Here is a 26,190-nt window from a genome sequence, read left to right on the forward strand (position 1 = left end):
ACCTGCAATAACTGCTCACCACCATTCCGCTGCCATGAGGACCCATCAGACGTCAACTACCAACGACCAGCAAACTTGCACAATAGCCGTTGGTGCCTATACAGCCAATAGCAGTGTCTCTAGGCTAAAAAATATTTTCAGCCTTAAGGTTAGTGTTTTGGCTATTGAGTGGAAGCTATGAAGTGCATGTATTTTGATGAGTGTTAAATTGTTGTCAATTCAGCTCGACCATCTCGAATAAATTAGTTGGGAACCCACGAGCACGATGTGAACCTAGAAGATCCATCTCACGTACTAGTTAGCTTGAGAACAAGGTGTCGAAAGTATGGTGGATTAATACGATAAGTTAATCGAGTCAGTCAAATTAAGTAGAGTCAAGTTATTATTTTTAATTTTAAATAAAGTGGATAATCTCTATATTGATCTAATCTGCTAAGATATTATTTTTATAAATAAGAGTCATCATGAGTTCATATTTATCGTGAAATTGATCATTGAGTTTAGTTATTTTATTAACTTGTCCTTATTTTTTATTTTTATCTTTTTATCTCTACTTTAGATTCACGTGAAACGAGAACCATTAGAATCCTAACTCATGAGACTATCATTCACAAAAATATCATAATTCTTTTTACATAAATTAAAATCTAGTTCGTAATATTAATGTCATTAATTGGGTCTAATTAGTCTAGGTACCAAGAAAACATCTTATGATCTATGGAAATACAGAAAGCCTAATGTGAAATATTTTCAGGTTTTCTTAAAAGCAAATGTTTCATTCTTCATGATAGGAAACATTTAACTAAGTTTGATTCCTTGGAGACATCTTTTTGAAGTATTCTAATAGTAGTAGAGCATACATAGTGTTTAATCTAGCTACTTCTACTATAATGAAATATGCTGTAAACGAGTTCAACGACTGAGCTCTTAATTAGACATGAAGTTAGTTGCAAATTTTGAGCTTCAACTGTCGCACGTGACAGCTCATGGTGACCTGGCAGTGTCTAACGGCAGAAAAATCCTCGAAGATACCTTTTTCCATACATTCCACGTCTTCATACTGTTTTGGGTTGACGTTTGGAATTTTTGCAAATTAGCACCTACTTTTTTCGCTTAATTGCAAAGAGATCTCTTTTTAAGAAACATCTCTCCCGCATTCAAAGGGCATTTTATGTGGAAGGAAGCTGGAAGGAGAGGGGAAAGAAATGAAAGTCAAAAAAAAAAAATATAAGAATAAAAATATTTAAAAGAGAATTCTCTTTTTTTTTTCTAAGAGATGAATAAAAGTGACAGGTCATTTTATTTTCTTTTTCTTTCTCTCCATTTTACTTTTTCCATTCTCTTCTAAAATTTTCATCTAAATAAAAGAAAATACTTATTTCTTCTTATTTTTCTCTTCTCTTCTCTTCTCAAACAGGATAAAGAGCACGAATTACTATTGACATAGTAATAATCAATTTCGAGTTTTGGATTCATACACCCCATTTATTTTTCTGGTTTTTTTTCTCAGTAAATATCATTTTCCTAAATGATTTGAAATAAGAGTTAATGTAGGTGGTGAAATGCAAAACGACCTAAACCATTAAGCAGAAAAGACCTCCGGCCGACTAAAACTCTTCTCCTATCAGAATACTTTGTCCTTGATTTTAGTATCACGCAAGGTCTGGAATGAGGAAATTCTAAGTGGTAGAAAGAAGAGGGCAAGAAAGAAACCGACGTAGATGGAGGGTCATCCTTATGATTTCCATGTCTCGGGCCCTCGCAACCTTTCCTCGCCCAACTGGAGAGATCTCTTCCAGTCCAGTTGGTATGTTACCTTTTCTCTTTTCCTTTCTCTTCTGTACTGAAATTTTCTTTTTAGTAGGATAACCATAGGATTTGGCTAACTAGGTTTGCATATCTTGGATCATTCTTGTATTTTTGATGAATTGGGTCCGTGGCCCATTGAAGGAAATGGGATGTAATTAGCTAGATTGAGGGTATTATGTAACCATTTTCCACATTAATCAACATAGAAGAATAAGAGGGAAATGGTTTTCGGTGTCAAAAATCCAAAGAAGATGAAAGAAAATTAATGAGATTCTTCTGGATAATGCTCTTCAATCCTTTGGCTGAAATGCAACATGTGTATAAAAAAAAATCTCTGATATTGATCTCTTTGGAATTCATGATTCTTCATCCTGTTATAGCCCTTTTTACTTGATTTCTAGACTACAAGAAAATAAGACAAAGGAATACTATGCCATCCAACGAACTTCTTTCTTACTGACAGTATTTGAAAGCATGTTTTCTTTCAAATTAAGTGGCCTGAATTAATAATCGTACAATTTGGATGGAGATATTAGAGAGGAGAAGGTAACAGCAAATTATGGTTTGAGGAGAGGAGAGAAACTATGAGAACTGTTTTTGCCTACCATTTGTTCCTCCCAAAAAAGGAAACGTAGAGAAGAGAAAATAGGTAATCCTTCTAGTTTGAAGTTTCACTTGAGATGAAATAATACTAGCCAAAACTAATTGAAGAATAAGGCTGAAACTCATTGATCAAGGACAAAAAAGCCAAACAAACTGAAACTAACACTTTCAAAATATGCATTCTTTTATTTATGTTGGTACTTTCAGATTTTATTAGTTCTGAATCAGGGTGTTGTATGGTCGAATTCTGTTGGGTAGGTTATGAATTTGAGTCAAGGTACATTTAATAGATTTCAGTTGGGATCTAATTAGTGATCCATGTCTGGTTTATTAAGAATTCGATCATTTGGAATGTGAATTAGTCCGAGTTCAAATCTCATACTATATCAACTATAAATGTACATGTAATATGCTTAATGTCTGTGGCTCTCTTGTGGAACCTAGTTACGCAGTCCAGTATCTAGTGAATGTGATTATCACTATCACCACTGCTTAAGCATTTCGGAGATTGATGAGAGAGCTTCCTCAGGTTACAATGTCGAAGGCTTATGATCTTGAATTAGTCAATTGTTACAACCCTAGGTTAGGTCTATACTAAAATTGATTTGCAAAGTTTCTTTAAAAGAATTTTCTGGGTGGATCTAGAATATGGTTTCATAAGTCATATTAGTTAAGTTCAGTAGAAGAAAATAATAAACCTAATAGGAAAACCAAAATAATCACGCTAACATGCAACCACGCACAAGATCTTTTATGTGAAAAAAAGCCTATCACCAAGGAAAAATAGCCATAGATCCTCCCTAAGGATCAAACCAATCACACTATAAATGTAGATACAATATATATTTATAACCTGTCCTATCGCTCGATCCATGGCTAATGGTTGAAGTTCTTCTTGCTCGGTAGACCCCATGACGACTAAGTTCCTGTGCACTAGACGATCAACACCATTACAATCCACTGAGTTGAAGCCCACACCTCAAGACGCTGATGTAGTTAAACAATTGTGTAACCTCTAAGATTTTCACACTGTATCTCCAATGATGAAGTTGATCTTAGACAAAATTTAATCTCTCCTCTTCTTAATAAAGTTCCTAGAGTTTTGATGTGGAAGAGATGTCCAAAGGCTCACTTAACAAACTATCTTCATCCTGCTTATATAGGTGAAGAAAGCTTCTTGCATTAGTGACTAAGTCGCCCTAAAATCTCTTTCAGATCTCTAACAAATTGGCTCCAAAACTTTCCAAATTAATGCAGCATATTCAAACAATTCGGGATCCTTTTGACAATAGTTAAGTTTCATCGAGTTGTTTGAATGTGATACAAACACATGTAAAAGCTAAATCCCTTCTGTTCAAATGGACTTAAACGGAATTCGAACATTTTACTAACTTTGTTCTCTATGGAATTCTGTAAATGTTCCAAGTTCTAATGGGAACAAAACGCCCTTAGGGCATGGCCTGTCCAAACCCTCCTGCTGAATTTATCTTGTACACCATGTTATTAACGTAAAATGTCCGACAACCTCACATGATTACTTGTGTCATAGCTAATAATTTTTTCTCTAGACTTAGATATATCATACAATTTTATTTTGTTGACGAATTGCCAATTATAAAATATAATACCAACATTCTTGTTAGGTGTACTTATGTTTTGGTTTAAGTACAAAATATTTATTGGAGCTACAATCGAATCATAAAGATGGCAAACCATATAGGTTCCATTTATTAAATGATATTACTTTTAAGATCCATATCCGTTTAATTTGATTCCGGTCATATAATGCACCAGATAATCCAGATCATATTGATCATATTGGGGATCAATGAATGAGTGTAGAGACTTTCTACTCTTTCATGGAATTAGTATATGATAGTGATATGATAGCTTTACTAGCTTTTCCTTCTTTTCTAAAAGGAATTTTTCTCTTCTCTTCTCTTTATGACCAAAAAACATGGGAGAAAATTATTTCTTCTTTCCTCATCTACTCTCTCTAGTCAAATACGGAAAGCAAATGAAAATTGGAAAAATTCTTAATGTACATGGATGATGCATTATTTCGTTTACTATCTAAACCTTTATATTGCAACCCATCGCTGACATCAGAATTGGCTTTTTCAGGAAGGATCCAAATTACAAGAGGATGGTGATAGCATGCTTTATCCAGGTAGCGTACTTGCTAGAGCTAGATAGGCAGGAGAAAAAAACTTGGGACAATGGTCTTGCTCCAAAATGGTGGAAGCCCTTCAAGTATAAGCTTGCACAGACTCTTGTGGATGAAAGGGATGGCTCCATATATGGTGTGGTTCTCGAATGGGATCGCTCATCTGCACTATCTGATTTGGTACTGATCAGACCTAGTGGTGCTCCAAAGGCTGTCCTAGCACTAAGAGGAACACTACTGAATAAGCCAACGCGTCGGAGAGATGTAGAGGATGATCTCCGTTTCTTGGCATGGGAGACCTTGGCAGGTTCTGTTAGGTTCAAAGGAGCGCTACAAGCACTTAGGAACATGGCCGAAAGGTATGGCAGCAACAAAGTGTGCATAGGTGGGCACTCCTTGGGAGCTGGCTTTGCTCTCCAGGTGGGCAAAGCACTGGCCAAAGAAGGAATGTTTGTCGAGTGTCATTTGTTTAATCCTCCCTCAGTTTCACTTGGAAGAAGTCTAAAAACTGTGAGAGAGAAGGCTGGTTCTGTCTTGAGGAGATTTAGAGCTATATCTCCTTCAAATAGTGAGGTCGAACTTGACACAAAGGGTTCAGAGTCTTCTGGAAATCGAGAAGATCAAGCAGCTACAGAGGTCGAGAGATGGGTTCCGTACTTATATGTAAACGACAATGACTATGTCTGCTGCTATTATAACCGCACCGGGGTTGCTACTGAAATAACCCCGGCAAAAGAAACGGAAAATGATAGGAATGGCATTACAGCAGCAAAGTTTTTTGTGGTGTCCAAAGGTCCGCAGAAGTTTCTTCAAGCTCATGGATTGCAGCAGTGGTGGTCTGATGATGTGGAGCTCCAACTAGCTCTTGAAGACAGCAAGCTCCTACACAGGCAGTTAAGGTCGTTATATGCAATCACACCACCAGTACTTTTGTGAAAATAATAATACAGCCAAATTGAGGGTCTTTTCTTGTCAATCCTCATCTCAATTCCTTCTCCAAATTATTGGATCATTTATCATGTTCAAATGAAATGTGAGACTTTTTTTTTCCTTTTGAAAGCTCCTTGCGTTAGCGCTGTAAAAATTTGGTTTCTTTTGTATCATATTCATCTCAACATCTCATGAATATTTACTGCATCATCTCTTCTCTGGTGACATTTGGTTTCTGTTGTAGCATCTCCCTCTCACTTCTTTATGCACATTATTGTATCATATCTTTGTCAACTGAGATGTGGGACTATAACTTTTTTTTTTAATTTACTTGCAATGAATGGTAGAAGTATTAGGTTTATGTCGTAATTTCTTTGCAGTGACTTGTTCACACTTTGGATTACATCCCTTGCAATGTGCTTGCTTCTATTCTTTATTCTCATTATTGTCTCATATCTACTATTCAGTGAGTGCCAAGACTGGATAAGAAAAGTAAAATATGGTAAACACACCTCGTTACCGTAGAAAACCTCTTTAAAATAAGAGGAAAAAATCACAGACCCATCTAAAGCTGATTGATCTATTTCACCAAGAGATAGAAATTAGATTTACTTATAATATCTCCTTATAGTGCTTAAATAACATTTTGAATATAAATTACTTAATTAATTATTCTTGCAAAGTAGAAGGGATGTCTTTGGTAAGAATTCGAGCTATAGGCCAATTCTCAATTTTCGTGTTCATGTGGTGATAGATATCGATGTAGATAATGTCAATTTAGCTTCTCCTATGCTTTTAGATCATCCTTTGTTGAAGCGCAAGTAGTCAGATATTTCTAGATGGTTCTCCTCAAATTGATAGGAAATATATTCTGTGAGGGATCATAAAACTAGTAGATAATTTATTTGAAGCTTTCTTGAGTTGGATGACTTCCACTAAATTTCTGGATCACTTATATAAAGATGAAGAATGTTGTACCAAGAGAATTTCAAAAGAAAACACTAAATTTGAGTAGGTTATAGACTCTTATTTTGAAACGAAATATAGACCCTTGTAACGCTGAAATTGTTCTTTTAGCATTGATTTCTCGTTTGCTCTACGATCTTTTTCACAATACACCCTTCTGCAAGTCGTATGTCCTGGTCTTATATTAAACCTATACTATATTTCAAAATGATTTATGTCTATTAATTTGTCATTACATATAATCCTACTAACAAAGCCAGCCTGAATAATCAAGTTGAAATGCTTGCTCGTGTTCCATTGATTCCTTTGGCTTGTTAAGCTTAGAGAGAGCTATGTCGAGCATATTTGTAGCTTATCTTTGATAGATAGTTTTGGCCCTAACAAGCTATTCACCTATCTCAGATAGTGATTAGAATACCTATTAAGTAGTAACTAATTTTCATATATAAATATATATAGCCATATATAGTCAGATATTTGCCTACTCATATTCGACTCCTTTATATTTCAAGCTCAAATTTTGAATCTCTGTTCCATTCATTTAATAATTTATTAAATGAGCTAGTAAATCTGGAATAAAATTTTGAGCCAAATACAAGTTATTCTCCTATATGAAGAAAGGGAGTATACAATTGATTGGGTTTTGTTCTCACATACTGAGAATATAGGTTTAATAGTATATATAAGAATGTATACAAGTTGTAAAGGAGACTTAAAACGGTAAAACATGATTCTCTGAATCAATTACAAATATTCGAATGATTTGATGTAACAGCTAGATTACTGAGTTGCTTTCTTTGGATGAGCATACCTTATTCTCATTGTTGCCAATATGCCCCCTCAAACATAGCCGATCAATAAGGCTGAGTTTGATGCTCAATTTATATAAACTAGGCTGAGGCAAAGGTTTTGTAGAATGTTAGCGACTTGATCAAAGGACAACATATGTTTGGTGCATAGTAATCCAAGGGCAACTCGTTCATGTACAAAATGATAGTCAATCTCAATGTGTTTCTTTGAGCATGAAACACAGAATTGATGGTCATATATAGAGCACTTAGGTTATCACAATAAATAATTGGGGAGGTGTGAAGGGGGAACCCAAGGTCACGTAGAATAAAGGAAATCCATGTAACTTTAGCGATAGTGTGTGCCATGGCACAATATTCTGCTTTAATACTAGAACAAGAGATAGTACATTTCTTCTTGGTGCACTAAGAAATACAATTAGAACTCAAAAAGGTGCAATATCCTGTTGTAGATCATCGAGTTTGGGAGCATCTGACCCAATACGCATCAGAGAAGGCTATGAGATGAAGATGAGATGAAGATGAGATGATCAGCGTAGATGAATGCCAAGATGTAGTGTTCATTGGATATAATGAAGGATTCACTTGACCATTTGATAATGTCCAATAGTATGTGATTGCATAAACTGAGAAATGAAGTTGACACTGAAGATAATGTCTGGTCGAGTGAGTGTTAAATATTGCAAAACTCCTACTATAGTTCTATAGTGGGTAGGATCCGTAAAGAGAGTAGGATCTGTCGATTCCTTACTCTTGGAAGTCATAGGTGTAATCATAGGCTTGTAATTTGTCATATGGGCACGATGTAAGATTTTTTTAGAATATTGAGACTGAGACAAGAACAAATCATTAGTAGTTGGGGTCACATGGATCCTTAGAAAAAAATGTAGAGAACCAAGGTCCTTCATGTCAAATTTAGTATAAAGAGAATTAATAAAAGACCATAAAAGAAAGCTATTTGATCTAGTGAAGATGATATTATCGACATATAAAAGAATAATAGTGACATCTTGCATGTAATATATAAAGAGAGAAGGGTTAGAAATACTATAGAAAAAGTCATTTTGCAAAAGATAAGTACTGAAGCAATCAAATCAAGCACGGGGACATATCGAAGACCATAAAGAGCCTTTTTCAATTGGCAAACATGAGTTGGAAAGAAGGAATTCACAAAATCAAGAGGTTGTTCCATAAAAACAGTTTCAATTAAGATGCCATGTAGAAATGTATTTTTAACACCTAATAATTGAATTTCCCAATTTTGGGAAAGGGCAATAGTTAAAACAGTGCGCATAGTTCCCAGTTTGATTACTAAGGAATATATTTTTGTAAAATCCACACCATCTAATTGATAAAACCCTTTGGCAACCAATCGGACTTTCAAACGTTCTAGGGATCCATCGGCTTTTAATTTGGTTTTAAAAACCCATCGACATCCAATTACATGCATATTAGTTGATGAAGAATAAGCGTCCATGTTTGATTATGGTGCAGAGCACGAAGCTCATCAAGCATTGCTTGTTTCTATCCATTGTGTTTTAAGGTTGTATGAATATATCTAGGTTCAATAGGTAAATTGATAGAAGCATGGTAATATGCATATTTAGGATTGGGTTTTCGAATGCCTGCTTTTGCTCTAGTTACCATGGTGTGTTCAGTAGAGATATCTGTTGGTGCACTAGGAGGGTCGATGCTAGCGATAACATGGGAGATGCACTTGCTTCAGTGAGAACGCTACCACGTGATGCCATAGGTGTAGAGAAGCTTGGAGTCGGTGGTGCAGAGTTTGTGAGTCCAAATAGTGACTAATTTTCATCGATGGCGAAGGATTGATCATCGAGAGTTGATTGATTATTTTTTGCGACAATAGGGGAACAAACTTGTGGGAGTATTTGCATGACTTTTGGTAGGATAACATGTGGTAAAATTCTTAGTCCTACATTACTTGAAGTTGTATTAGTGGAACAAAGATGTGAATCAAGCCATTGATGAAATATTGTCATGTCATGAGGTGGTGGAGTGGCATGTAAAGCACCACGTGGGAATGATCCTTTATCAAATGTCAATTATCGAGAGATGTAAGTTCTTCTGGTAAGAGGGTAAAAGCATTTGTATCTTTTATGCTTTTCACTATACCCTATGAACACACATGATAATAATTCAGGGTCAAATTTGTTGGAAGTGTTATCCCAAACAGAAGGAAAACACTTTGAGCTGAAGGTGTGGGTGGCTTAAGCAGATGTTCGAGTTTCATAACTCTGTAATAATAGAATGATCTTGGTATAAAAAGGTGTGGGTGGCTTAAGCATCGAAGTTGTGAAGGGCTCGTAGCGTGGTCCAAATCCATTAAAGAGTGACAATACCTTCATGCAATTTGCTATCGGCTTCCCAATTGCTGTAAGATTATCACATGTTCCCTTGAAGCGGCGAAGATAGTCTTGCAACAAAGTTGTAGGATCTTTCTTCATATAAGCAAGTTGCTGCAGTAACTCAAATTCCCTCATTTGGGAGGATTGTGCATAGAATTCCTTCAATGTTGTCCAAACTTGAGCTGAAGTTTCAAGGCATTGGGCTAAGTGATTCTTCAATAAGTATAATAAGTGTACCAATTATCCACCCACAAAGAAGGCGATCACTCTTCTTCCAAATATTATATTATGAATTTGGACTTATTAGCCCATCATTAGTCTCTTTGTTGGCAGGAAGAAATTGATCCGGCATTGATATTTTGCTGGTAAAGAGGATAACTAGTTCTTGGCTCTCGGCCAAGGCTAAAATTTGCTCTCGCCATAAAGGGTAGTTTTCTTGCTTGAGAGGAGTGTGACAAAATTGCCCATTGTAACACTCATGACTAATAATAATAATAATAATAATAATAATAATAACGTGTCATGCATGTGCACTCTAACTACAGTGCATGCGCTTGACGCATTTGCTGACCTAGCCCACCTCTCCCCCATCTCTCGTAGTCAATTGCAAGAGGTGGGAGAGGTGCCGGAGTGCAGCCGGACTCCACTCCACCCTCACTCTCCCCCTCATCTCTCTATATATAAATCCACACCCCCTCATACTTTCTTCTTTCGTAGTCTCTCTCTCTCTCACTCTTCCACCTCTTCCTCTCTTTTCTCTCTCCAAGCCGTCGAAGATCTCGCCATGGTCAGTGGATCACCGGAGCGTCGACGGCCAATCAAAACCCCCTCATTTCAATCCTCGGGTTAGCTTCCTTCTCCCCTTTAGATTAATTTGAATATTGCTCAGTAAATTATAGTTAAATTGTAGTTTATTCGTTTCTATCTTCGCCGGAGAAATTCACCGGCCGAAAACTTCGATTTGATCAACCACCGATCTGAGAAGTTTCCCTACGTCAACCTCTTACTATGGGTACCCAATTTGGGTACCCACGAGGTGCATAGACCGCCGGGTTCCTTAGTCATGGGCAGCCACCACCGGCAGTGGTGGCCTCACTCGTCAACCCTGATCGACTCACCTCTTCGTATGGAAGAGGTGGGTACTCAGGTTGTGGGCTACGAGCCCTTTTTGCATTGAAGTAGGAACCTCCATGGCTGTCGCCCATGGAGTTCCATACTCCTCACTATTGGCCATCCCGGCCAACGGTTCAATCGTGGCCATTAACTCAAGTCAACCTTGTTGACTTTGGGAGCCGGTGATCTCAGCTGTCAGTTCCCTTAGTCTCCTTCTCTTAAGGATGGCTGAGCTGGTGGGGGTTTGATCAAACCCCCACTAGGTATGTGGGCTATGGGGTGGGCCACAATCTACGCCCATAGCTAGTGATTTTGAGTCCAGTCCACCCAATCTCTGTGGGCCACCTATAGCTAGCAATGGACTTGGCTCCAGTCCACCCGATCTCTGTGGGCTACGGGGTGGGCCGCAGCCCATGCCCATAGCCAATGTGGGCTAGGCTCTTAAGCCCAGCCCAGCCAATCTTTGGGTGAACTACAGGGTGGGCTGCAACCTACACTTGTAGCTAGCCCATTTGTTTTGGCCTAGTACCCGCAACCCACTTCCTTTTTATGAATGCAATGCTAGGCCTTGAGCCCAGCCCAACTTTTGGACCATAGGCTAACCACTATTAGTATTTATTTTGTTTTATAAATGTAGTTACCTTTCTAAAAAATTTCTCAATCATTATATTAACATAAGTTAAGATAATAGATAACGAAAATTAGGTAGGTGAATTTAATAATCATTTCAATTATCTTTATTTAATTCATTTGACATTTGCAAATAAGGATAATTTTAATTTTACCATAAATGACCATTTTTTTAATTTAATACAAAATAATATATTAAAAGGGAAGAATAAATGCAAGACCAAGTCACCTATCTGGACCTAGAAAATCAAACTTAATTTATGCAACAAGGTAGTTAGCTCTATAAGTTACCAATCTTATATTTTATTTTATTTTATAAATTATTAGACTCATTACTTTGAGAGGAGGATTTCGAGATTCAGGAGCAGCTGACTGTTTAGGAGAGTGGGACCGATTCCAGGGATATTTCAGGCAAGTTAGATCCTATGTTAGTCTATGTAAAATAATATTATTATGATGATAATTATTTATCGCTTATGTATGATAGATTTTATGCTTAGTTATGATACATATTACCTTGATGATCATGATATAATAAATAATGGAAGTTATGGCACCACATGCACGTATCATTTTTAGTCTAGTTCCAACGAGGCAGTGCCCTTCACCCACTCAACCCGGGGGTTAAGGGTAGAATGTAGTATATAAATATTATATATCGGTCTACACCTAAGGTTGTTAGTTGATGGAGCATTTATGTGATTACACTGTCCTATTAGGAGACTAGCCTAGGATGATATTAGTAAGATATTTGAGAGATAGGGATTATAGCTCCAGCGGTACCCGAGGATGTAGGGTTAGGGCGTCTAATAAGTAGTGAGGTCTTTCCCATTATATGCGATGATTCTGGCTCGTGCGATGATTCAGCTACAAGTAATGATTCTGCTCCGTGCGATGATTTACTATAGCGGTGATGATGTTGAGGATGGGCCTATGATTAGGGTTCTTAGTCTAATGACCACAGATAATCGGTCATATGCAGCGTCGCTAGGCATGTTAGGGCAATAATACCGCTAGATGACTAGTCCCCCTCATTACTATGTTGCTTTGTGAAATATGACAATATTGACACGGTTGCTATGTAGATTATGATATATTGAGTTATGATGATGAATGTTCATAAAAAATTACATTGTACACATTAACCTTGATATGTTGATAATTATGGCTATGCATTTTTATTTATCATACAATATAATATTCATATATTACTATTGAATTATACTTGCTGGGCCTTGTGCTTACCGCCATTTTGGTGCAAATATTTCAAAGCTAATTATGGAGGATGCGGATATCGAGGAATAGCAGATTTATTTTTTTATTAGCATTATTTATTTTATTATTCCTAATTAGACTTTAGCCCCTGCGAGGATTATTATGTTTTAAATTTGTGTATGGATTTGTATTTTTGGAGGCTTGTTGAGGCATGTAATAATTATAACTTTAGATTATTTGCTTGAATTATTATGATATTTCTAGACTTAGCTTAGATACTTTGTAAGATTATTACACAGATCATGTGAGTGTCACGTGGATCTCTCCACGTGAGAAACACGTGATTTTTAGAAGTGGGTGTTTCACCCACATTAAGAGAAGCATTGGCTATGGAGAAGAAGCACAAAAAAAGAATCAAAAGAGGCACAGTCCGTTTACTACTCTGATACCATAAAGAAAGAGAGTATACAATTGATTGGGTTTTGTTCTCACATATTGAGAACATAGGTTAATAATATATATAAGAATGTACAAAGGAAAACTTAAAACAGTAAAGCATGATTCTCCGAATCAATTACAAATATTTCAATAATTTGATGTAACAGTTAGATTACTGAGTTGCCTTCTTTATATGAGCATATCTTATTCTCATTGTTGCCAATACTATCAATAGGTGATCCTACAGTGATCCACTGTTTCACATAGTATAAAAGAAGCACATCTCAAGCGTGGGCTTTGAAAGAACATCGATCTTTCACATAATATTAAACAAGCGAGTCAATTCTGAACAAAGATCCACCACTTTAAAGAATAACATCTCGATCGAGCTGGGGTTTTGTTAGGTCAACTGTGAATTATGGATTCTAGTTGTGAACATCTGGAATGCATGTAATCTTGTGAGCAGACCTTAACCATCTCTCAAGAATGGATATATAACTTTTCTTTTTAAAACAAATTTACCATTATTTGTCTGCCACTTTCTTTTGAAACATATGTTTTGAGAAGTTTTACATAATTGTCATCAAATTTTTTTTAAAAAAAATCATAATTCCCGCTACATTCTTTAAAATACTATCATTGTGCTCTTTCAAAAAAATATTAAACCGTTAGTTAGATCTAATTAATTGTGATTGAAGTAGAACTTATATTTTTTTTTTAAAAAAAATTACCTAAAATGAGCCAAAAGACATCCAAGGAAAACTATCTTCCTTTATGCAAGACAAAGATATTGATCAATACTTTACGCTAAGCACGTCAAGCATGTTAATCTTACCGTGAACATTCTATTAAAAGGTAATCAACAATAATGGCAATTCTTGAAGAGTCAAAAGATTTTAGTAGTAATTAAACTTTCAAATATGTAATAACAGTTATGATATTTTAAAAGTTTTTAGTAACAATTATATTAAGAAAATAGACTCCGTTTCGCTATCGCATAAAGAACTTTGCCAATTTATTCACAAAAAGGAAAAGTTTTTTTTTTTTGAGAAAAGAGTTTTAAAAAGATTTAAAAAGAGTTGAAACTCTAAATCTTAATTTCTCGAACATCAAATCATGTGTGTTAACTTGAATATGACCCGTTCAAATTATACAGGCTGAAATAATGAAATGGTCTGAAAATAGAATAATACACAGTGATGACTTGTTCATCCCATCTAATGAGTTTTATATGAATCAACACATTTATGCCCCACTAATGCTAATTCTGGATTGATCTCGAATTCATATTGGGTTGGTCAAGAATATGACATTGGATCTTATTACTATCTTGTACTATAATACATTCTGTCTTGCTTTTGTTCTTGTACACACTATTAAAACATTTATTATACGAGATGAAGAGTTGTATCTCTAGTTTTATACAGCACATCGCGTGTAGAAATCCAGACTCTAGATGGTCCCATTTGTTCATTCTTCTGAACCAATTCCAAGGTAGTAATGTAGATGGAAGGGATTGAATTCTCTGCAGCATTTGCGTTAGAAATTTGCTAAGATCACTGATTTTTTTTTTCACCGAAATCTGTGTTTCTTAGATTTTTTTTTTATTATTTTGTGACGATTTTGGTCTACTCATCAAATTTATTAGATAAAAAAAATATTTTATCGTTGCCACGTAATATGATAAGTACTCTATCTGTTCAGCATTGAGAGCTTTATATTCACCGAACTATTCAGCATTTTATAAATAGTAAAATTATTGAAGTGTTTAGTAGTTTATTTTCTATGTAAATAATAGAACAGTTCATTAGTTTTATTATTAACTTATGACATGGCAACAGAGTCGGACCAAATAGTAATAAATTTTATTAGTGAACCATTCTAATAAATCATATTTTATAGATGCCCATTTTGATCAAAACTTCAATAGCACTCGTACTAAACATCCCAAGGCTATCAAATGATAGAAACTTTTGTACTTTATTATGCATCATCAGATGAAAGAAAAAACTACGTCCCAGAAAGTATATGTAACAACCCACCCCTAACAGAAAAAGTTAAGTGTATGGCATGATCTCTCCCTCTTTTTTCTTTTTGACCTCCCACTTAAATCCCTTCGTACTACAACCACCTGCCACCTCGAAATGCTACCACTATCATTGTTGAGCTGCTGTTGCTAATCTCGAATTCTTTATTTGAGACCCCATAGACTCTACTAATAATAAGTTGATATTTGACTGATAAATATGAGAGATGCATGTTTTGTGTCTCTTAATCAAATTGTAAGTAGTTTTTACCCTTAGACAGCTCTCCTATGTTAAAATATATTACATATTTATATGCATGCATTCTGACTTAGCTTCCAACATAATTATATGATCATATATATATATATATAATTATGGGACGAGCATACTTTTATCATGTATTTATTAGATTGATCTTGGATATAAGTATGTTGATAATATATATATAGGATGATCAAAGATGGATATATTATCTATATTTTATGTTGAGTTGACATCTAGCATGAGTATGCATATGATAAATATATAATTGAAGATTGTAATGCATCATAATTTTCTTGACTTCCTTACCACCTAAATTTTTTATATACATGATATTTGTCATTTAGAAGAAAATACAGGAGTTCTTATGGATAAGATAATTGGTAGAAACTATGAGGATACTTGAGTGGGCTTGAGAGTTAGGAGTGCCTGGAGTTGATTAATCAATAGATATTCACGATCTTCTAGTCTTACATCTGAGATCAATAGTTTATACGCGTAGTAGATATTCGAAGATATATCGTTCGCTAGGGCATATATGATGAGTTATCCTTATGTGATTTTTATCAGCTAGTTGAGTATTCTAAACTAGATGATATTGATACCTCAATGGTTGGTTGGGTATGATTATGATTGAAATACCATTAATCGTTAGTAAGGTATGCTCTAAGCTTTTGAATTAGATTATGAGATTGGGTACTCGTTGTTGAATGTACACTATAGTCTAATATGATGATGTTATTCAAAGTTGACATTAAGAAATGTATTAATCTTTTTATAATATTGATATACATGATTATCAAGTAGTTATCATGCATTATATGTGGTTGCAAACAAATTATCATAGCATAGTAGTTAATATCTTCGAGGAAGTATAGTATGACTATGTCACTAATATATATATATATTATTAAAGATATATGTATATACTTATTTATGGCATAACTTATTATCTATCAATATATTATTGACAATACATTTATATACTCATTCATGACTGATGCTAATTTCTCATTCATATTATTCAGTATATGATTTATTCTTTACTTGGCATCGATGGTAAAGTATGACTCACTTTATTTTCTTTCCTAACCCTCCCAAGATATGTGATACCTGATAGTAACTTGAAATATCCTGAAGAGATATTTTAAAGCAAAAATAATATGATCTAGACGTGAAATAGTATAGAAGATAGCTTATGTAAAAATTGAGTTGTACCGATATTGTATATATTTGTATCCACTATATTAGACTATGATTTGTATAATAGAAAATATTGTATAAGTTGAATTATATTTTATTTATGTATTAATTATATCTTGATAGTTTCGTGGCCTATGGGTTTTGCTAAATTATATAGCGGTTTAGTATTATTCTTGTAGATTTAGATTTTCATATGTTAATATGTATATTTAGATTGTAGTATGATTTATCTTTGGGATAGATTATCTTGAGTACATTTGTGTCTCTATGTGACACCCTAATTGTCATGTTGTGTGGGTGCGTGAGCATGCATGTAGTTAGGCGGAGACTTATATTATAAGTATTTATATTTTTGTATTTTTGACCAAACGAGCTTTCTCCTATAATTTATTTAGGGATAATTTCATTTTCACCCTCTAAACTACCTATGAAGTATTATAAATATCTCACCCACTTGACCCCACTTGACGTTGTTGACAAAATTAGTAAATTGACCAAATTGCCCCTCTATTTATAATGGCAGGATAACTAAGTGGCTTAGCTAATATTAAATATTTTATTAAAAAAAAATTCCTTCGTTGCCCTCCACCATATCTGCTGCATCTTATTCTCCCAAAGATTGTTGGAGAACCTCATCCTCGATGATACCTGGAAGATCGTCGACTTCGAGCTCTCTGCCCTCATAGGCTACGCGCGCACAGACGACCTCCTCCACACCACGTGCAGCACCTTGGCCAACATGGCGCCCGAGGTCATTGGCAAGAAGGGCTACGATGGCGCCAAGGCCGACCTCTGGTCCTTCAGCGTCATCCTCTTCGTCCTCCTCGCCAACAATGGCTATGGCTAAGCTGCTTATTATGTTGGCCATTACACTCCTTGTCATTTCCATGGTTGATTACGAGGTCAGAATTGCTCAGCAAACCAATTTTTCTTTCCCTTTTTTCGACTTCCCGCGAAGCCCACTAGAGTATCATTTCAAGCATGTCAATCTCTTGCTTAGCTTCTATGTTCTTCTTTCTTTTGCGGGTGTTGGCCTAAGGAAATCGATCAGGCTGAAGAGGAATACCACTTGGATATGGTATACTTTTCTTTTTCATCTTCCTCTTTTTGCCATCAAATTCTATGTACTTGCTTGAAGAAATAATGGAAGTGCTCCTGATTTATTGAATGTCTTCTTTTTCCGAGCACAAATGGATCGGGAAGCCTCCAAACCTCTCATAAGTAACTCTTTGTTTTCACTTCAATCCACTCCATATGTATATGTCCAATATTTTCACAAGCTCATACCATCACAGTTTAGAAGCCATCCAAAGGCCAAATTAACTATGCTTGATTGGTTGTCCCATTCCAAGACGAAAACCTCATCGCCATGTACAAAAAGATCTATCGCAGCGATTTTCGATGCCCGTCGTGGTTCTCCTTTGATGCCTGCAAGCTAATCCCAAAGCGCAAAACTAGACCTGCTGCCTCCGCCTCTATGGCAGAAAGTGGTGGAAGGGGAAGAGGGTGGAAAGATTGGAGAAAGGGTTGAGATGCATCAGATTTTGAGAGAAAAATGGTGGGGATCGAGATTATTGGAGAAGGGGAGAGGATTTTAATTGACTATCTAAAGGTATTTTGATTATTATAAAAGTCTATTTTAAGTTGTCACATACATACAAGGGTATTCTGGCTATTTAGTTGCCACGTGACTAGTGACAATTTATGGACGGAAATTAGTAACGAAACCCTAACGGAAGGGGTCAAGTAGAATATTTCTAATAGTTTAAAGAGTCAATATATACCAAAAAAAAAAATTAAGGGGGTCATTGTCGGAATAGGTAATAGTTCGGGGGATAAAAAGGAAATTATCTTATTTATTTATCGAAATAGACGACACCCCAACCTTACTATCAAAATGAGTTTGTTTTATTGTAGCTATTAGAAAATGTTGAACTTATCAACATTTTACTTTTAAATGAAAATGTAGAAAAATTATTTCTAGAAGATGTTGAATTGTTTAGTTCAGTGTTTTATTAACAAAAACTTAGATTAAAATTAAAATTTGAAAGAGTTATCGTCCTTTTTTTTTTTTTGTGATTCTGAGCACAGTTTGTTATAAGGAATTGCTATGACATTGTAACATATAGATCTTTTCCACATCTTCATAGCGACATACTTTATAATCAAAATGGATAATTGAATAAAAAATTACAACTCTCTAAATTTTTCTTTATATTTGTACATATATATTTCTCATTAATCATATTTAGTTTCATTCAAAATCATTTGATACGATCCGACCATGTGGGTTAAGTCAGTTGAGTTGATTGAGTCAAGTTGAGTTAAATTGAGTTAGTTAGTTATATCTTATTACTTTAAATTTTAAATAAAGCGGATAGTTCGTTCGTATGCAGATTCGATTCGTTAGGATTTCACTTCATAAGATTGGACATGTGTTAATTAGGAGGGAGAATTAATCTTGATTTTAGCTAATTACTTTTTACTGCCTTTACCTTTTCTTTCGGCCGTTAAATCGTTCTTATCTTTGTAGGAGTAGATTATAGTCGTAGAACCTTCTAAGCTTCCAAACCCTAGCTATCTTCCTCCACCACGAGCCATCCTACTGTATAGTCGTCTACCACCACCCTTGGCCGTCCGTCACTCTCTAACGATTGCCGCAATGTCAGATAATTATAATTCTGCCATATTTCGACCTTCCTCCATTGTTTTATTTACAACTTTTTATTTTGATCTCCAATTCATATTAATCTAGAGCTATTAGAACCCTAACTCATGAGACTACAAGACATAAATTCTTTGTATTTTTTTAGGTTCAGATCAATCCAGATCTAGTTCGTAACATCATTACATTTATTTCTCTTTCATGGTACATCATATGTCTAAAATAAACTATTTGCTGCAAAGTTATGACTCTCAAAACAGAGTAATTCAGTTTCTCATGAAATGTTGAATTATTTAATATTTTTAACAATAAAATGCTAACTATCCTATATTTTATGTAAAAAAATAGAATTCTCTTACCTGACTAAACCACTGAACTTTTCAACATTTTCTTTTTAATAAAAATATTGATAATTTTATCGTTTTATTTACAAGATAAGACCCTGGACTCATATAAAAGTAAAACATTGAATTTATTAGCATTTTACTAGTAGCTACAGTAAAGTAAACTTTTGTTGGTATGAAAATAGAGATGTAGTCTATTTCGGTAAACAAAGTTTAAAAAATGGCTAGTTTGGTCAGAAACTTATATAATTCTCTGTCTTGTAACCAGTACCCTAGTAGTTGTTTTCGCTCCCACACTGGAGCAATTTATTCTTCAGTTAGAATCCCATAAGTTATTACTCTCTTAAAAGTAAACTTCTACTGGAAATTTCTATGGCCGTTGTTGAGGATACAGTAATAGTGTCATTTTTTCCACTTTTAAATGTACATTAGTTGTTGTATAAAAGTAAAGACCTTGTTTACTTTGAGTTCATGAAATCCTCCTGAACTAGTTCGGGGACCTCTAATCTGGTTCAGTAATTAAATATTTTTTATCTTTTTTTTATATCTAATTAAGTTTACTTTAAAAAAAATTAAGTTCAAGAAATAAGACCAACTAATCAAGTTTAGGACTTAGCCTCAAATTAAACAAAGTCTATGCATGGTATAGACTATAGAGTGAAAAGATGTGGAATAAAATGCATGGGAGTGTACAAGCTCCCTTCTACCGTCGGTTGTTTGCTGTCGACTTCTGTCAGGTCTAAGCAGTGGGAGTCTTAATCTATTGTTCTCTTGTGCCCCTCCCATTTAGAGGCCACTATATCTAGGAATACAAGCATACCTAAATCTTGTATTTCGAAATCAAATTCAGTATTTTTCTTGGCTTTATGAGAGCTTGAAACTTAGTTATGTGTAGGATGTGTCAATTTCTGCATCAAGTATTTATTGTGGGTTATGCTAGTTGTGCTTCTTCTAAGCAAACCTCAGATCATCTGCTTTGGAATTAAACTTATTCAAAGTGCAGGCCAAATAATACTCCATTGCAAGTCTTCTTTTAATGCACTATCGATAAAAGGAAAAAAAAATTAGTTTTTAAGATGCATATTGTATTTAGGGATAATTCTCTTTTCACCCCATGAACTATCACTCATTTACGCATTGACCCTCTGAACTTTTTTTAGTACACACTGACCCCCTAAACTATTAGAAATAGCTCACTTAACTCTTTCTGTTAGGGTTCTGTTACCCATTTCTGTCCAAAAGATGTCATGTGATAATCACCTAATAAATATATGACAATTTTACTCTCGTACATATGCAAATCACATGCTAAGTCATGAGAATTTAGATGAACGAAAATACCCCTCATTCTCTCCCTCCATTATTGCGGCCTCAACCTAGCCCACCGCACATCCACAACGTTGACCACCGTCGCCTCCTCCATAGCCTACTGTTGTCTTCCTCTCTGGCGTGCTCGAGCTTAAATACATCACAAGATCTGCATTCCCATTGGAGTTGGATATTGGATCGACGCAGCTTTAGCCGCTACGCCGCCGCCTCAGGCAACTACAATCGATCAAGGTGGGACAGATCCGCCCTCTTCTCTGAGCCCTGCCTCGGCATTGCTATCACCCTCTTCTCCGAGCCCGGCATTGTCGTTGCCATCTTCTCTAAGCCCTTTCTCTCTCTCTAATTTTCTCCCCGTCGTCGTCGCCCTCTTCTTAGAGCTCTCTCTCTCCAAATGTCTTATGCCCTGCCTTCATCTCCAAGCCCAGCATCCCTCTTCTCGAGTCCGGCGTCGCCATTGCCCCTCTTCTTTGAGCCCCACATCACCGGAGAAGTCGCAAGAGCCATTGGGGAGGACGAAGATTGGCATCACTGTTGCCCTCTTCTCCGAGCCCAGCGTCGCCGAAGAGGTCGCAAGAGCCGTTGGGGAGGAGGGAGGGATCAGGATCAGGATTAAAGCAAAGGGAGAGAGTAATGAAAGAGTTTAAAAAAATTAAAATATTTAATATTAGTTAAGCCACTTTATTATCTCATCATTATAAGTGGAGGGGTAATTTGGTCAATTTATTAATTCTGTCAATGACGTCAGGGGGTGAGATATTTCTGATAGTTTAGTGAGCAAGTGTGTATTAAAAAAAAGTTCATGGAGTCAATATGAAAATGTGTGATAGTTTAGGAGGTGAAAAAAGAATTATCCCTTGTATTTAGACATAAGAGATGCATGGAATTCTCATTTTTGTGTGATATTATGGTCTCTAGTAGTGACCCAATGTCAGCCTAGCTGTCTTTGGGGGAGGGGGGGCATTACTATCTACACAAGGCTTAATAGGAGTTGACCGTCGGAATTAGAGGTTTGTGATTTATGAATAGTTAAAGCAGTGAAGACTCTATGGGCAGTAGGCATAATATAATAGGAGCTGACTGCTTCCTCTACGCCTCTCATTACGTGACCTCCTCCTCTTTATCTCTCCATAGCCAGCATGCAAGAATAATAGGTAGAGAATTAAACGAAGGCACCGAGAATAATAATATTTGCTGTCTGTTGAAGAAAAGGAAGGTGGAGAAGACTGAGAAAGATTGAGAGGCGGCCGCGGAGATGGAGGGGCATCCCCATGATTTCAAAGCTTACGGTCCTCGCGATCTCGCCTTGCCCAACTGGAGAGATCTCATCAGCTCCAGTTGGTAAGTCTCTTCTTCAACTGGTTTATCTTAACATTTCTTTCAATACTATAATTCATGGATTGGATGAAGCAAGGTTTACAAATGTTTGGTTGGTTCACTCTTCAATTTTGTACAATTTCCTACCATTTGGGTCAGAGGATTCTGTATAATTTACAAATGGTTGTTTGATCATAATGGATGAACAAGAAGAAATTTGGATTTTGCTCTCGCAATGCACATTAATCCCATGGAAGAAATGCAATGCAAAGAAAGACTATTGATCAGTTTGAATTTCATGAATAGGGAATCATCGCTAGTTAAAATCCATCAGATGCATCTTGAAATTTATGCCTCCTTGAACAGTATCTAAAAGGAAACCTTTCTTTCAACTCGAGTATTGGATCATTCAAAAACTCAACCAATTTGGATGAAGACAATCGGAGTGAAGAGAGCTAGATAGAATTTTTTTTTTTTTAAAACACTTATCTTCCTTTTTGGAATTGATTTTTTGGTGACAACTTGAGACAGCTCTCAAATTGCTCCATTTTCTTTCCCTCAAAATGGGGAAGGGAAAGCAAAGAAAAATGCATCTGGTGCTCAAATTATATAATCTCTCAATATATGACTAAAATTAAGAGCATATAAACAAGCACCTAAAGAGAGTATGGAGACATCAAGTACTATATGAAAGTCATGATGGTAGTAGCTTCACTTGGTTTCTCTTCTTCTCTCCTCAAACCACGCAGAAAAATAAAAAATGTTAGTCCCGTGTTATTTACAATGCATTCAAACAAGATGAGAACCAAAAAAAAAAAAAAAAAATAGAAATCTCCTGTAGAACATTTTTTGTCTATTTTATCTCCCCTTTATTTTCTCTTTCTTCAGCCACACTCTCCATCCAAACATAGAAAGCACAATGAAACTTCTTAATCTATTAGTTGCTACAATCTTTCAGATGTACCTCCTAGATATCTCAACTATCATTGTAACGCCTAAAATAAAAGGAATCTGGTTTTCAGGAGCGATCCAAATTACAAGAGGATGGTAATGGCATGCTTCATTCAGGTAGCATACTTGCTAGAACTCGATAGGCAGGCAAAGAGGACTGGAAATGATAGTATTGCTCCAAGGTGGTGGAAGCCCTTCAAGTATAAGCTTGCAGAAATTCTCATCGATGAAAGGGATGGCTCCATATACGGTGCGATTCTTGAATGGGACCGCTCCGCAGCCCTATCTAATTTTGTAGTGATGAGACCTTGTGGCGCTCCAAAAGCTGTCCTAGCACTCAGGGGAACAATACTGAGAAGGCCAACTTTTCGAAGAGATATAGAGGATGATCTTCGAATTCTGGCATTTGAAAGTTTGAAGACTTCAGTCAGGTTCCATGGAGCTCTACAGGCACTGAAGACAATGGTTGCGAAATGCGGCAAAGACAATGTGAGCGTAGCTGGGCACTCCTTGGGAGCAGCCTTTGCTCTCCAAGTAGGCAAAGCATTGGCTGGAGAAGGAATATATGTTGATTGCCATGTGTTTAATCCTCCCTCGGTTTCACTTGCTAGGACTGTAAAGACTATAAGGGAAACGGCTGGCTCTGCCTTAAGGAGATTTACTACTTCAAATGGTAACCCTAAGAGATGGGTACCAAACTTATATGTGAATGAGAGAGATTATCTCTCCTGCCATTATAGTCGCACAGGGGTTGTTACTGATACGACTCCAGCAAAGGCAAAGTTGTTTAAGGTGGGTAAAGGCCCAACGAGTATTCTTGAAGCTCATCGATTGCAACAATGGTGGTCTAATGATGTGGAGCTCCAACTAGCTCTCCAAGATAGCAACCTCATAAACAAGCAGCTAAGATCATTGTATGCAAAAGGTTCATAAACAAGCAGATAAGGTCATATACACAGTCACACCATCATCTGCTATGAGGAAGTCACAATAGAGCCAATTCAAGGGTCTATTTTTGACGATCCGTCCTCAACTTGATTCTTTGGTGAAAATATTGGATCATATCTTGTGTTTAAATAAGAGGTCAGACTGCTATCCTTGTATCAAGTTTCTTGTGTGCAACATCTACATTGCTACATATTCATGTTATTCTGTCTTGTGCACATCTTTCAGTGACATTTGAGATTGTTTTCCTCTTGACATTCCCTAGCATAAACTTGGGCTGATGCAAAGGTTTGATTTATGTTGCAATGCCGTCTTCTGCTCTTTATTCACATTATTGCATTATATCTGTTGTCATGTTATGAATTTGATATAGTTTTTCTTCATTGACTTGCTTGAGTAAATGTGATTGATGTAAGATCTGGTTTCTATTGTAGCTTAACCTCTTGCCAGTTCTTTATAAAAATTAGCAGATCATATCTCTTATCATGTCAGATTGGAATTGTTTACCTTGTCTGGAATTCGTTCCATAACCAGGACTTATGTTAATAATGTCTTTTATATTTTAACATCTCATCTGAGTTATTCATGTCATACCATCCTCATCTCACTCCTTTCTTCACATTATTGGACCATATCATTTATCAACTCATGGAAGTCCCTCACATGAGTAACATGATGCAGGACGAACAGCTCTGATACAAAACTGATGTAGGCCGGATATAGAGAGAGAGAAGGATTCAAGGTAGAATAGTCCTAATTGAGCAAATATATAGATTCCAATAGAAAAAAACAAGAAAGCAACACAGGGAGAAAAGCTATCTGATCTGAAATTTGATTGAATAAAATGTTTGTATAGATTCCTACAGTAGTAATCTGATAAGATACTATTATCTTTTTTATGGTTTCGATGCAGTGAAAGGAGAAAACAAGAAAAAAAAATCGGTAAAAGAAGGAACAGGGATGAAAGAACAGGTGAATAAAAGAAAAGATAAAAGGTACAAAAGATAATTCGGAATCACTCTGGTAGGACTTCAAACCCACACGGTATGGCGTCACACCAATATCTACAGTTAACAGAAAGGAAGAAGAGAGAGAACATGTCTTTTCTTTATTTTAATTTAAAACATAACTGCAGTCATTATTACAAAAGACCTCCAGCCCACTTTTTAATAAGCAGATAAGAAACTTGAAATTCCTAGTTAGATTAGGTCCAAAGAGACCTTACCCATATAGATACCAATAAAATATCACCAAATACTAAGTTATTGACTTAAAAGGCCTCAAACTAAGCCCAAAAAAGATCAAAATACCAAAGTTAAGAAATAAAAATAGGCCAATTAAAGGACGAAAATAGAAAAGTAGACAAAACAAACTTAAACCTAACCAGACGTGACTCAATAAAGACACTCAAAAGACCAATTACTAACTGTCTCATCTGAAATATTTCCTTGGTTTTTATACTCCAGAATCACAGATTAACTAATCATCTTCTACTAAACAGATAATATTGATGGTCCAAGCTAATTATACACAATTAGGACATTAATTAATAAAATCTAAAGATAATCAAGAAATAGGAGGAGTGCAAGAATGAAGAACAAGCATGCTAACTTGGACTATGGAAAAGAGAGATCATAGGATAGTTGATGAAGAGTAGCTAGGGCCTCAACAAGATAGCAAGTACAGAGATCTTGACTAAAACTTTAGACACAGGTACGAAGGATCAATCTTATTCTTCATCCACTCAATCACTATTAGCTTTTAGTGGACTACCTAAAATCTAGATGATTGTGGATCCCTGTATGTAGGTACCAAACTTTCAATAATCCAATATTCTTCAACATCTCGATAGGTATTGGGCTAAGGCTCAATAACCTACTTTATGAGGAAGACCAGTTACTTGTTTGCAAAATTGTTGCATGATCATTAGGTTCTAGATACTAACAAACAGTCTGCTTACACTTATCCTTCCTTGTCAAAGGATAAATGAAACTAAAGTTCAGAGTGAGAGTTCCATTTTCCTTCTGATCGTGTGAAAGCTTGATCTTCTGCCCTTAGATTCCTTCATGTAAAGTCTTGGATTACTATTATGTTTTCCCCAT

General features: G+C 35.8%; 2 protein-coding genes across 2 annotated transcripts; both read left to right on the top strand.

Annotated features, from left to right (window-relative positions):
- The first annotated feature begins 1,622 nt into the window (after nt 1-1,622).
- Nucleotides 1,623-5,734, top strand: LOC140782607 (GDSL esterase/lipase At4g10955-like). The gene is made up of 2 exons (XM_073129267.1): nt 1,623-1,807; nt 4,537-5,734. Exons 1-2 carry the CDS (start codon nt 1,722-1,724, stop codon nt 5,513-5,515), a joined length of 1,065 nt encoding a protein of 354 aa, XP_072985368.1. The 5' UTR covers nt 1,623-1,721; the 3' UTR covers nt 5,516-5,734.
- A 16,265-nt stretch (nt 5,735-21,999) lies between these two features.
- Nucleotides 22,000-24,335, top strand: LOC140780923 (GDSL esterase/lipase At4g10955-like). Its single transcript, XM_073126642.1, has 2 exons — nt 22,000-22,216; nt 23,215-24,335. Exons 1-2 carry the CDS (start codon nt 22,131-22,133, stop codon nt 24,074-24,076), a joined length of 948 nt encoding a protein of 315 aa, XP_072982743.1. The 5' UTR covers nt 22,000-22,130; the 3' UTR covers nt 24,077-24,335.
- The last annotated feature ends 1,855 nt before the right edge of the window (nt 24,336-26,190 follow it).

Source organism: Typha latifolia, chromosome 2 (assembly GCF_019914945.1).
Source record: "Typha latifolia isolate L0001 chromosome 2, TyphaL0001v2, whole genome shotgun sequence".
Taxonomy (NCBI): domain Eukaryota; kingdom Viridiplantae; phylum Streptophyta; class Magnoliopsida; order Poales; family Typhaceae; genus Typha; species Typha latifolia.